The sequence below is a fragment of the Canis lupus genome, unplaced genomic scaffold (genome assembly GCF_011100685.1).
Source record: "Canis lupus familiaris isolate Mischka breed German Shepherd unplaced genomic scaffold, alternate assembly UU_Cfam_GSD_1.0 chrUn_S57H216, whole genome shotgun sequence".
In the NCBI taxonomy this organism is placed as follows: Eukaryota; Metazoa; Chordata; class Mammalia; order Carnivora; family Canidae; genus Canis; species Canis lupus.
The window spans coordinates 26,076-37,241 of record NW_023331519.1 but is presented as its reverse complement, the minus strand read 5'-3'; the positions used below and the strand labels follow the sequence as shown (position 1 = coordinate 37,241).

The 11,166-nt window shown below is 54.6% G+C and overlaps 1 protein-coding gene and 2 long non-coding RNA genes across 11 annotated transcripts in view; 2 read left to right on the top strand and 1 right to left on the bottom strand.

The window, feature by feature from the left end:
* The first annotated feature begins 205 nt into the window (after window positions 1–205).
* On the top strand, window positions 206–2,646 carry LOC119879301. Its single transcript, XR_005387449.1, has 2 exons — window positions 206–773; window positions 1,230–2,646. It is a non-coding gene; the product is annotated as an uncharacterized LOC119879301 (long non-coding RNA).
* The window catches only part of LOC119879300, a 32,886-nt gene continuing 22,073 nt past the window's right edge, over window positions 354–11,166 (bottom strand). For 2 of the 8 annotated variants that reach the window (XR_005387443.1, XR_005387446.1), the window contains 2 exons: window positions 1,201–1,296; window positions 354–547 (listed from right to left, as the gene is read on the bottom strand). This is a non-coding gene — a long non-coding RNA (uncharacterized LOC119879300). Of the gene's footprint in view, window positions 548–581; window positions 1,510–3,880; window positions 6,175–11,166 lie in introns of those variants that run through there. The other 6 variants (XR_005387448.1, XR_005387444.1, XR_005387441.1 and 3 more) reach the window with 4 other exon arrangements.
* On the top strand, window positions 4,465–8,608 carry LOC119879299 (ral guanine nucleotide dissociation stimulator-like). Of its 2 annotated transcripts, none has more exons than XM_038589644.1 (5): window positions 4,465–4,679; window positions 5,940–6,133; window positions 6,714–6,773; window positions 7,681–7,874; window positions 8,095–8,608. In XM_038589644.1, exons 1-5 carry the CDS (start codon window positions 4,542–4,544, stop codon window positions 8,433–8,435), a joined length of 927 nt encoding a protein of 308 aa, XP_038445572.1. In that variant the 5' UTR covers window positions 4,465–4,541; the 3' UTR covers window positions 8,436–8,608. The 2 variants fall into 2 exon arrangements, with proteins under 2 accessions (XP_038445572.1, XP_038445573.1); XM_038589645.1 differs by having other exon boundaries at window positions 4,467–4,679; window positions 8,101–8,608.

Below are 11,166 nucleotides of genomic sequence, written 5' to 3'. Positions count from 1 at the left end.
GCCGAATTACCTCAGGGTTCATTTTGCTTTGGAGAAGCGCGGGTTCGCGTTTCCGCAAAAGAGAAAAAACGGGGGGGGGGGGGGGGGGGGGGGGATGGGGAGGGGAACGGACGCGCCCCCTGGCGGCCGCCGAGGGCCTGACAGCTGTGGGGGGCGCCGCTAGAGGTGTCCTGCTCCGTTGTCCCGGGAAGGCGACCGGGGGTGATGAGCCCCGTGATGGGGCTCCCGGAGCGCCTCCCCGCTTTCCTGGGCGTGAGCTGGGCCTCCGAGGGCTTGCGAGCCCTTCCAACCCCATCAATTCCTATTGTGTTATCTAGGGAGACTGGAGTGGTGGGCAGGAAACGACTGGGGAGTCCAGGAAAAGATAATTAAGTGCATAAGTTTGGGGGCAGACGGCACGAGCGCGGTCGGAATCGGGTGCAGGTGCGGCGGAGGCCGAGGCGCACACTCACGACCCGAGAGGTCTGTCCGCCTAGCAGGGGCCTCGGGGGGCGCTCCAGCCCCCGCGACCGTGTCTCCGGCCTGCTCCGGGATCTTCCGACAGTTTCTTAAAAAAAAAAAAAAGAAAGAAAGAAAGAAAATGTTTCAAAAAACATTTTATTTTTATTTGAGAGGGAGGGAGAGAGAGAGAACGACAGCAGGGGGAGGGGCGGAGCTCCGTGTAGGGCTCCCTCCTGGGGCTCCATCCCGGGGCTCCACCAGGGACTCTCTTCTGGGACTCTGTGATCATGACCTGAGCCGAAGGCTGACCCTTCACCAACTCAGCCACCCAGGTGCCTCTCTTACAACAGTTTGATAGTTCACTTCCCTGATTGCCTTTTCTCCCACTTCCAAACCACCTCTGATAATGCTGCCTGAATGATCATTCTAGAGAACTCGCTGATTATTCCCCAATCTAAAAATCTATTAAAGGCAACCTATTACTTTCAGGAGAGAAACTCCCGGCATCGCTTAGTAAACTATTGACAGTCTGGCCTCTTTTCCCACCACCTAACCTTTGCTACCGTAGTCCCACCAAATGGTTGGAAATGTCTGAATGCTCTCTGTTTGCTTCTGCTCCCTGGAATCCTGCCCTTTCTTCTTTCCCATGCTCTTCACTTGGCCCCAGGGTTTCCAATGTTTAAGACAATATTAATTAGTGGAACCTCACTAAAATAGGGAAAGGAGGAGAAAAGAGAAAGTTAGGAGGTGAAGCCTTACCACTCAACATCAATTATGGTTAATTACAGAAAGAATTATCAATGAAGAGCCCAACAGAAGAATCAGCAGCAGGAAAGAATCATCAATCACAGGCTCCTGCAAGGGAAAGATGTATTTCGTATCTCTGACAACATCTCCACTACCCCTGCAACTCAGCCCTTTGGAAACCATCATGACCTGGACTTCTGCTATTTTTTCCCCCCCAATGGACTTTTGTTTGGAAAAAACCCTCCCAGCTTCATTCTTCTTCTGCACAAAATAATGTTCCTCTTTGTTTGTTGCATGTCCAGAATTGGAATTCTGTTATTCCTGAAAAAAACCATTTTTTTTGCTAGTAAAATAACTGATAGTTTTATTTTTCAGGTTAAAACTCCAAAAAACTGTCTTTAAATTCCCTCCTGCACTCCCCAAGCATCCTGCATTTCTCATTCTGTAGTTAATTGTGTGCTTTTTCAGGGCAGGAACATAAGTAGCTTATTCGTCTTTGTTTCACCTATATACCTTGTGCAGTACCTGCTTCAGAGTAGACCCCGCATAAATGTCTGTTAACATGTTAGGATTGTAAAGCCTGAAGTTCAGCTGTGGGTTAATGAAGAGAGTGGAACATTTAGGAGTGTGACTAGATAGGAGGGGTTGTGGTAGAAAAACAGGAGGAGGAAAATCAGAGGGGTGAGGAATAATATATTATCATGGAGGCCACTGGAGGCCCATTCCTTATTTATTTACCAACCATCTCTGCAAAAACACCATGTGCTTGATGATAACATGTTGGCACCAGTATGGACAAAGGCAAGGAGCTAGGTGAGTGCTGCGTTGTGAAAAGAGAAGTGAATAGCCCAGTTGGTTGGAGACAGGGCATGTAGATTACAGTGGTGGGATCCAGGATTGAGAAGGCAAAGTTGGGTCATTTTGTACCTGAAAAATTTGCATAATCAGGAAGCAATTGTGAGGGTACTTTGCAGGGGGGTCAGATGAACAGAGTGGTACTCCAGGATGGTTACTCTGCAGCACTTGGCAATGCGATATAAGCCATGAGCTTTGGCTATTTTTTTTTTTTTTTGGTAATACGAGTAACTGACAAAAGATAGTTATTTCAAATAAACACATTGCCAACCACAAGACTAGACAAAGAGCCAGCCCCACTGCCCCCTAGGCTCCTTTGTGAACTTGGTTGATTTCAATAAGTGACCATTTGGGCCACTTGCCTTTTCTCTTCCTGAGCTTTAAATTCCACACTCTTATATTTTAAATTTTCTAATAAAGAGTGAGCCTATAAAACCCTAGCCCCCCACACTTGGCTCTGATAAAAGCAGAAAACCTGCCTGTGCATACTTGTATGCTCGCCATCCTCCTTCCCCCTGCCCTGTGTGACCTCGCTATGTGGTTCCAGGTGTGCTGTGTGATTTCCAGGTCTTATAAATAATAAATCTCTATTGTTTCAAAGTTTCCCATTGTTCTTGAAGGGCATCTTGAAATCATAATAAGAAGCACAATAGCGGGTCCAAACACAAGAGTGGTATATTGATATTAGCATATTGATATGCTAAGACTGGCACAAAACAGTGTGATCAGTGGTGTGATACCAAAACCCTTTTACTCGAGCCATGACTCTTTTTTTTTTTTTTAATTTTTTTTTATTTTTTATTTATGATAGGCACACAGTGAGAGAGAGAGAGAGAGAGGCAGAGACACAGGCAGAGGGAGAAGCAGGCTCCATGCAGGGAGCCCGAGGGGGGACTTGATCTCGGGTCCCCAGGATCAGGCCCTGGACCGAAGGCGGTGCTAAACCGCTGAGCCACCCGGGCTGCCCTCGCTTTCTTAGTAAAGAGAAATTTTACCCCCTTACAAACACAGTATGACACAATCCCTTGTACATTTTCATTAGCTTAGTCTAGACCCCCAGGTGACTCAGGGGCTGAGCTGAGCATCCACCTTCGGCCCAGGGCCTGATCCTGGGATCCGGGATCGAGTCCCCCATCAGGCTTCCTGCATGGAGCCTGCTTCTCCCTCGGCCTATGTCTCTGCCTCTCTCACTCTCTGTCACTCTCATGAATAAAGAGATAAAAATCTTTAAATAAAAAACAACAACAGAAAATAATTCGCTTAGGCCTTTGCTGGAAGGTGCTGCTTGTTGCCCAACTTAGGTTCCATGGAGTCCGTGAGGCACGATCACCCTTACATTCGAGGCTTGCCGTTTCTTTGTGTCACCAAAGTGCTCCTTCTTCTTTATCCCTCTCTCTGCTTTTCGGTTTGATGAATTATTTTTTCATGATTCTATTTTAATTACTCCATTTTTCTCCATTCGAGACTCAGCTGTCTTTCTTTTTTTATTTAATGATCTTCAGTGATGTTGCTTCTCCTCTGCTAACTTCCTAGTTCTGCATCTGTGTCTACATTTATATCCGTGTCTCTGTTTCTCTGTCAGTGTACGTGGACACACAACGTGCTTTCAGTTCAGTTGGGGGTCAAGCCGGAGAGTCAGTGCCTCCTGTCTACTTTCAGTTCTGTGGCTGACAGCAGGTTCCCTAGAGCCCAGGTCAGGGCGACCCACTGGGTGCACCGCTGTCCACAGCTCACCCAGTGGGAAGGAGGGAAGGGCCCATAACACACGACAGGCAGGGGTTCAGGATAAGGACGGCCTCACACCTTCTAGGCCGAGACTCTGACACCTTCTGTAGGGTTTGCCTTGGATTCAGGAGCCTAGGATCGTGGGGAGCTATTGCCCATGCCTCCCCCGGTGGGACTGTCATCTTCTGGGCCTCCAGTATGAGAGAACTGGTGCCCACGTGTGTGCACATGGACCTCGTGGGCCTGGGCGCATGTACACACCAAGGAAGAACATGTGGTTGGAGGTATTTCCCGCATGTGACACCCGCCTCCAATGTCATAGATATGATGCCACAGTGGCCTGGGGACGTCTGGAGGAAGCACCCGCTAGGATAATCCCTGTCCCACGGGCAAGATGCAGACCATCCCCGACGGGCACAACGGCTTCTCTGGGGTCAAAACCGGGGAAGAATGGAAAGTTGTGTCTGAACGCAGGCGTGTGTCCAGGCTGGGGCCCTGGCTGCACACAGTCCTTCCCTGGGGCCTGTGGACAGGGGTGCGGGTGTGTCACTGTGTGCACAGGCCATCGCCTGCAGGGACGGGGGAGCCGTCGGCAGCCCCGAGCGCCGCCCCTGCAGCTTCCTCCAGGAGTGGGTCAGGGAGGGGGTCCCAGGAAGTGAGGTCACTCCCGTGACACAGAGCCCAACAGAACTTGGAACCCCCGTGACCAGGCAACCGCATCTAGTGCAGCCCCACCTCAGGCTCACTTGGCTGGAGACATCCGCTCCTGGAAGATGTTCTCCTGCTGCCGGCCCACCTCTGGGGGCTCTGGCTCCCAGGAACCCCAGGGGTGCCGCTTGTTCCAATGCTGTAGGCTTTGGCTCCAGCATAAAAACCAACGCCTCAGGGCGTTTATCAGGAGGCGCCGTCAGGTAAGCCAGAGCAGGCCAGGCCAGGCCCCCTGTGCCAGCCATCCTGGGTGGCCCCATCCCCTCCTCTTCAGCTTCCGGGAAACAGGGATGTGTGGGCAGGTGCATCCAGGCTGGGGGACATTGCAGGGCGGCAGGTTCCCCGGTGATCCCTTCAGGGTCACCCTGAGGTCAAGGTGGGCAGGGTGCAAACAGGGCTCCTGAGGTCCTCTTACCCTCCAAGTAAGAGTCCCCCCGAGGCCCTGCAGCCGATCCCTTTGCTCTCCTTGGGGGAGGGGGGTGCCGCCTGCGCTGTGGTGTGTCTGGATGGGGGCCGCTGGGGGTGCGGCCCAGCCGAGGCGGCCGGACCGGGCGCTGAGGCCTCCTGCCTGGCTGCCGGGCACTGTCTCCACAGAGCTCCACCCGGGACAGGGGGCGCGAGCGGGAGGAAGGGGTGCTCTGCCCCACCGCCTCGAGGAACTGGGAAGTGCCCTGCGCAGCTAACAGAGGCCAGCGCGGGCTCAAATGAGTGCAGGGGCCGGGGCACCCCCGACACCCGGGTCCCCGATGCGGCACGAAGGGCCCCGGGTCCCAGAAGCCAGCCTGCTACTCCCCTGGGCTCCCCCCTACACTCCTGCTCCCACATGAGTCTGCATTCCCCTGCTCCCCACACTTGCCCCAGGGCCCTGCCCCTGCCTGGGCCAGATGCAGAGTCCCTGTGCACAGAGGTGTAGGAATACCAGAGCAGAGCCTTCAGGGGCGGCCTGGTCGCCCAGGGGTTTAGCGCCTGCTTTCCGCCCAGGCCCTGACCCCGCAGGCCCGGGATCGAGTCCCGCCTCGGGCTCTCTGCACCAGGGCTGCTTCTCCCTCTGTCTGTGTGTCTGTCTCTCTCGGTCTCTGTCTCTCTGTGTCTCTTGAGGTCCTTGTACTGATCCAAACTTTTTTGAACATTTATCCTCTAAGATTGTTTCTTTATCGGATAGTTTGTCTTGTTTGTGTAAGAGACAGGCAGAGAGCAGGGAGGGGAGAGGGAGACCCAGGCTCCTGAAGCAGACTGGGCCCCAAGCGCAGGGCCTGCCAGGGCGGGATCCCAGGGTGCTGAGGCCACGACCCGAGCCACAGCCCAGAGTCAGAGGCTAAGTGACTGAGCCACAGGCATCAAGGCCCGGGTTCCTGCCGTGGGCACTCCTGCCCCCCACGGCCCCCGAGAGCTCGGGCTGCGGGCTGCGCTCCCACCCCAGGCCTCCCGGCGGCTCCATGCACGTCCCCTCTGTCCCAACTCAGGGTGCAAGGGCCTCGGCCGGGAAGGCGCCTCCCATCTGCCCGACGAAGCCCAGCCGGACGGAGCTGCTGGAGCAGGAATTCCAACAACTGCTGCCCGCCTTGCTGCGCAGGGATGTCATCTCCGTTTTCATCTTTTTAGACAACTGTCATGGATTTGCCACCACCGACGAGGTGCTGGATCTGCTGTTTACGAAGTGAGCACCTGCGCCTCCGCAGCCCAGGGGTGGGCCACCTGCTGGTGGGGAGGCTGGGAATGGTTCTGAGCTGCCCGGCCTCGGGCCGCTCCCCCGCCTGGAGCAGAGTCACCCAGGGCACAGTGGGGTCCCGGAGGGCAGCCCCGGGGCCTGGCCTGTGGCGGGTCGGCCAGAGGGGCTGTGCCTGTGCTCCGCAGCCGTCCTCCTCCCCCGTGACGGGGCCTGTGCCTCCTCCCCACCGTCACCGGGGTCCTGAGCTGGCCTCTTTTCCCATTGAAAGGGAGGTTGGAGAGTCCATCGGGGGGCTGTGTCCTGGGGCAACCACACAGGGGGACCCCGGGGTCCCCGGGCGCCCAGGCCCACTCAGATATCGGCCGTGGGCCTGGCCGGAGCCTTTCATGCTCAAGCATTCAGGAGGCCCCGGCAGGTGCGGGCGCTTCTCCGGGGGCTGCCCGTGGCCCCCCGCACAGAGCTGACGGCCCCCGGGGCTCCGGCCTAGTCGGGGGTCAGAGGTGACAGCCCCCACGGTGAGAGGTCGCGGCCACAGGATGATTCGTGGGATGCCCCCGCCCTCCCCTAGATATGGGTGCATCGCAGCTGCGTGTGGTGGCGACGACGCGGTCCTGCAGCGCTGGAAACTGTGAGTGACTCCGGCCCCTGCCCGAGGGCCTTCCCTCTCCAGGAGGGCAGCGAGGGGGCTGTGGGCCGGGGGTGCTGGACCCTCACCCCACACATCTGCAATTCCCGTGACGGGGTAAAGGTCTAAGGGCCCTTCAGGAAAGGAGGAAAGGAGAGCCGTGAATAGGGTGTGGGCTTGGTGGGAGAGCACTGGGACCCCTAAGGGAGACTTTCTCCATGCCCGCCCCTCCCAGCCCTCTGTCTGCCCCACACCTGGGACCCAGAGCAGAGGGGGTGGGGAGCATCGCACTCCCCAATCTGGTGGCACCTGGACCCAGTGCACAGCAGGTTGCCACGAGGGCCATTGAGGGCTCACAGACCCGGTGGCCCTGGCCCCGTGGGAGACGGCAGATTAGAGTCAGTGGAAGGACACCCCCCGGGGCCCCTCATGAGGGAGGCAGCGCAGAGCCACAGGGAGGGAAAGTGGAGGTCCCGGGTGGCTCCTGGCAAGGCCTGGCAGGACACAGAGCCCGAGCCCTCCTGGCTTGGACCTTCCCAGAGCGACAGTGTGTGCAGTGAGGGCAATGACAGGCCAGACGCCCCCCGTCCCCGGACGCCTGCCGGTGGATTCAAGGGGCAAGTGGGCAGGGAGCCAGGCTGAGGAGGGAGCCCCGCTTCCCAGCAAAGACCGTGATGGTCACACCGCTGGGCGTGGGCTCCCCCGCACAGAGGCTTCGTGCCAGCCCCTCCTCGGGGAGCAGGCCTGTGGCAGGCAGGACCGCCAGGTGGCAGGTGGACGAGGAGCAGGACTGGCCTCTGACAGCCCCGCACGGGAGGCCGAGGCCCCGGGTCCTGCAGGGCTTCCCCGGGACACCTCGGTGTGAGGGAGCCCTGTCTTCTGACCCCTGTGCCCACCTGTCCCTCCCCAGGGCCATCTGCTGCATCCTGGAGATATGGATGGACTATTATCAGGAGGACTTTTGTCGGCTCCCCCAATCTGCCTCCCTGAAGAAGATTCTGGAATTCATAAGGCAGCGCATGCCAGGCACAGACGTGGAGCTCCGTGCCCGGCGTTACCTGCAACAACTCAGACGCCTCCATGCAGCGGAGCCAGAGGCTGGGGGTGAGGAGGCCTGGGGGTGGCCGAGCTGGGGACAGGGTGGGCCCCACGGATCCAGCGTCCGTGCAGCTGGGCCGGGAGCAGGGGTTCGGCTCACACCCCATCCCCACGAGCTGCAGGCTGTGGACACCTCCCAGGGCTCTTTGAGCGGTTGGAAGAGTGTCCTTGATTTGGGAGGGACGTGGAAAGTCCGTCCTGGTGGTGATACCTTGTCTTCTTGGAGCTACAGCTTCGGCCCGAGCAAAAGACCCTGAAGCACTTCCGGAGCCCGCCCCAGCCCCAACTGTGGGGCCTGCTGCCTCGGATGGGCCTGAAGTGCTCGAGGCCGCCCTGGCTGCTGGGGCTGAGGGCTTGGCCCCAGCTGAGGTGCCAGCTGGGGAGGCGAAGCCCCTGCAGATAGTGGTCACTGCTCTAGATCACGGCTGCGCCCTGGACGAGCCACGTGCACCTGCGGCCACCCCGGAGGAGGAGCAGGCCCTGGCACCTGCAATCGGGGTCCCCAGAGTGCCAGAGCCGCCAATTGCCTCTGGGACAACTGGCTTCAACCTCTGCGCAGCCCCCTGACCACCTCGGGAGCCCGCCCCAGCTCCCACCGCAGGGCTCGTCATGCCTGCAGCCCAACGGAGGCTTGCCCTTCCCGTGTCATTTCACTGTTTCTATATTTTGAGTTTTTCTTTAACCTGTAAAATGGCTTATGAGTTTTATTGTAATAAAGTATAAGTTAACTTCAAACAAAATTCACTCTGATGCTTTTAAATTATACATCGTGGACCTACACTTTAGGTCCATTCACAGTGTCACAGGTCCCAGAGCCCAGGGCGCCGGGGGACACAGCCCAGGATCGGGTGCTCCCCCAGGTCAGGCAGAGGCCGGGAGGACACAGGACAGCCAGGTGGCTCCTGCCCCCGGGCGGCCCGAGCTGTACAGATCGGCGGGCCCGCCCCTGGAGCATCCAGGCCCCTGCACACTGGGAGCTGCAGTAGTCACTGCGGGAGCTGACTCCAGAGCTGCACAGCTGGCCGCCCCCACTGTTGTTGTCCCTCCTGGTGTCACCCTGTACCTGGGACTGAGCAGGGGCCTCACAGATAAACAACTCCCACTGAGCCATACACCTGGCAGGGGCCTGGGCAGCTCCCCAGGTGCACACACCCGAGAATCAGCACAGCAGGCCCCTCCCTCAGAAGACCAGCTAGAAGGTCAGGGGAAAAGCAAGGTATTGACCAAGCAGCACTGGAAAGTTCCAGGGGAAGCCGAGGGATTTACAGTATATAGGATCAGAGGATACTCCCCCTTGTTTTTTTCTTTTCTGTTTGTTTCTGTTGTTTCCCCACCCCCCCCCTTTTTAATTCTTTTTTATTTCTTCTTTTCTTTTTTTCTCTCTCTCTCTCTTTCTCGTTATTCCAGTACAACTTGTTTTTGGCCACTCCGCACTGAGTAAAATGGCTAGAAGGAAAAACTCACCTCCAAAGAAAGAAATCAGAAACAGTCCTCTCTCCCACAGAGTTACAACATTTGGATTACAATTCAATGTCAGAAAGCCAATTCAGAAGCACAGTTATAAAGCTACTGGTGGCTCTAGAAAAAAGCATAAAGGACTCAAGAGACTTCATGACTGTAGGATTTAGATCTAATCAGGCCGAAATTAAAAATCAGTTGAATGAGATGCAATCCAAACTGGAGGTCCTAACGACCAGGGTTAACGAGGGAGAAGAACGAGTGAGTGACACAGAAGACAAGTTGATGGCAAGGGCGGAAACTGAGGGAAGAAAAGAAAGACAATTAAGAGACCATGAGGATAGGTTAAGGGAAATAAATGACAGCCTCAGAAGGAAAAATCTACATTTAATTGGGGTTCCCGAGGGCGCCAAAAGGGACAGAGGTCCAGATTATGTATTTGAACAAATCATAGCTGAAAACTTTCCTAACTTGGGAAGGGAAACAGGCATTTAGATCCAGGAGCTAGAGAGATCACCCCCACCCCCCTTAAATCCATAAAAACCGCTCAACATTTAACATTTAATACTGGAACTTGCAAATTCCAAAGATAAAGAGAAGATCCTTAATGCAGCAAGAGACAAGAAATTACTAACTTTTATGGGGAGAAGCTTTAGGACAACAGCAGACCTCTCCACAGAGACCTGGGAGGTGAGAAAGGGCCGGCAGGATACAGTCAGGGTCCTAAATGAGAGGAACCTGCAGCCAAGAATACTTTATCCAGCAAGGCTCTCATTCAGAATAGAAGGAGAGATAAAGAGCTTCCAAGAGAGGCAGAAACTGACAGGATATGTGACCACCAAGCCGGCTCTGCCAGAAATATTAAGGGGGGACCCTGTAAAAGAAAGGGGAAGTCCAAGGAAACAATCCACAAAAACAGGGACTGAATAGGTATCATGATGACACTAAATCCATATCTGTCAATAGTAACTCTGAACGTGAATGGGCTTAATGACCCCATCAAAAGGACGCAGGGTTTCAGACTGGATAAAAAAAGGCAAGACCCATCCATTTGCTGTCTCCAAGAGACTCATTTTAGACATCAGGACACCTACAGCCTGAAAATAAAAGGTTGGAGAACTGTGTACCATTCAAATAGTCCTCACTAAATGCAGGGGTAGCCATCCTTATATCAGATAAATTAAAGTTTGTCCCAAAGACTGTAGTGAGAGGTGAAGAGGGACACTATATCATACTTAAAGGATCTATCCAACAAGAGGACCTAACAATCACGAATATTTATGGCCCGGATGCGTGAGCCGCCAAGTATATCAATCGATTAATAACCAAAGTTAAGACATACTTAGATAATAATACACTTATACTTGGTGACTTCAATGGAGCGCTTTCTGCAATCCACAGGTCTTTTAAGCACAACATCTCCAAAGAAACAGGAGCTTTAAATGATACACTGGACCAGATGGATTTCACAGATATTTATAGAACTTTACATGCAAACGCAACTGAATACACATTCTTCTCAAGTGCACGTGGGGCTTTCTCCAGAAGAGACCACAAACTGGGTCACACATCAGGTCTTAATTGATACCAAAAGATTGGGATCGACCCTGTGTATTTTCAGACCATAATGCTTTGAAACTAGAACTAAATCACAAGAAGAAGTTTGGAAGGATTTCAAATACGTGGAGGTTAAGGACCATCCTGCTACAAGGTGAAAGGGTCAACCACGAAATTAGAGAAGAATTAAAAAGATTCATGGAAACTAATGAGAATGAAGACACCACCATTCAAAATCTTTGGGATACAGCAAAAGCAGTCCTGAGGGGGAAATACATCGCAA

Bases quoted from the DNA above. Each gene is read 5' to 3' on its own strand.
- LOC119879299 (XM_038589644.1), top strand. From the start codon at position 4,542: ATGTTCTCCTGCTGCCGGCCCACCTCTGGGGGCTCTGGCTCCCAGGAA. The intron at 6,134-6,713 runs GTGAGCACCTGC...GCCCTCCCCTAG, and splicing joins CTGGATCTGCTGTTTACGAA to ATATGGGTGCATCGCAGCTG. The intron at 7,875-8,094 runs GTGAGGAGGCCT...GTCTTCTTGGAG, and splicing joins AGCGGAGCCAGAGGCTGGGG to CTACAGCTTCGGCCCGAGCA.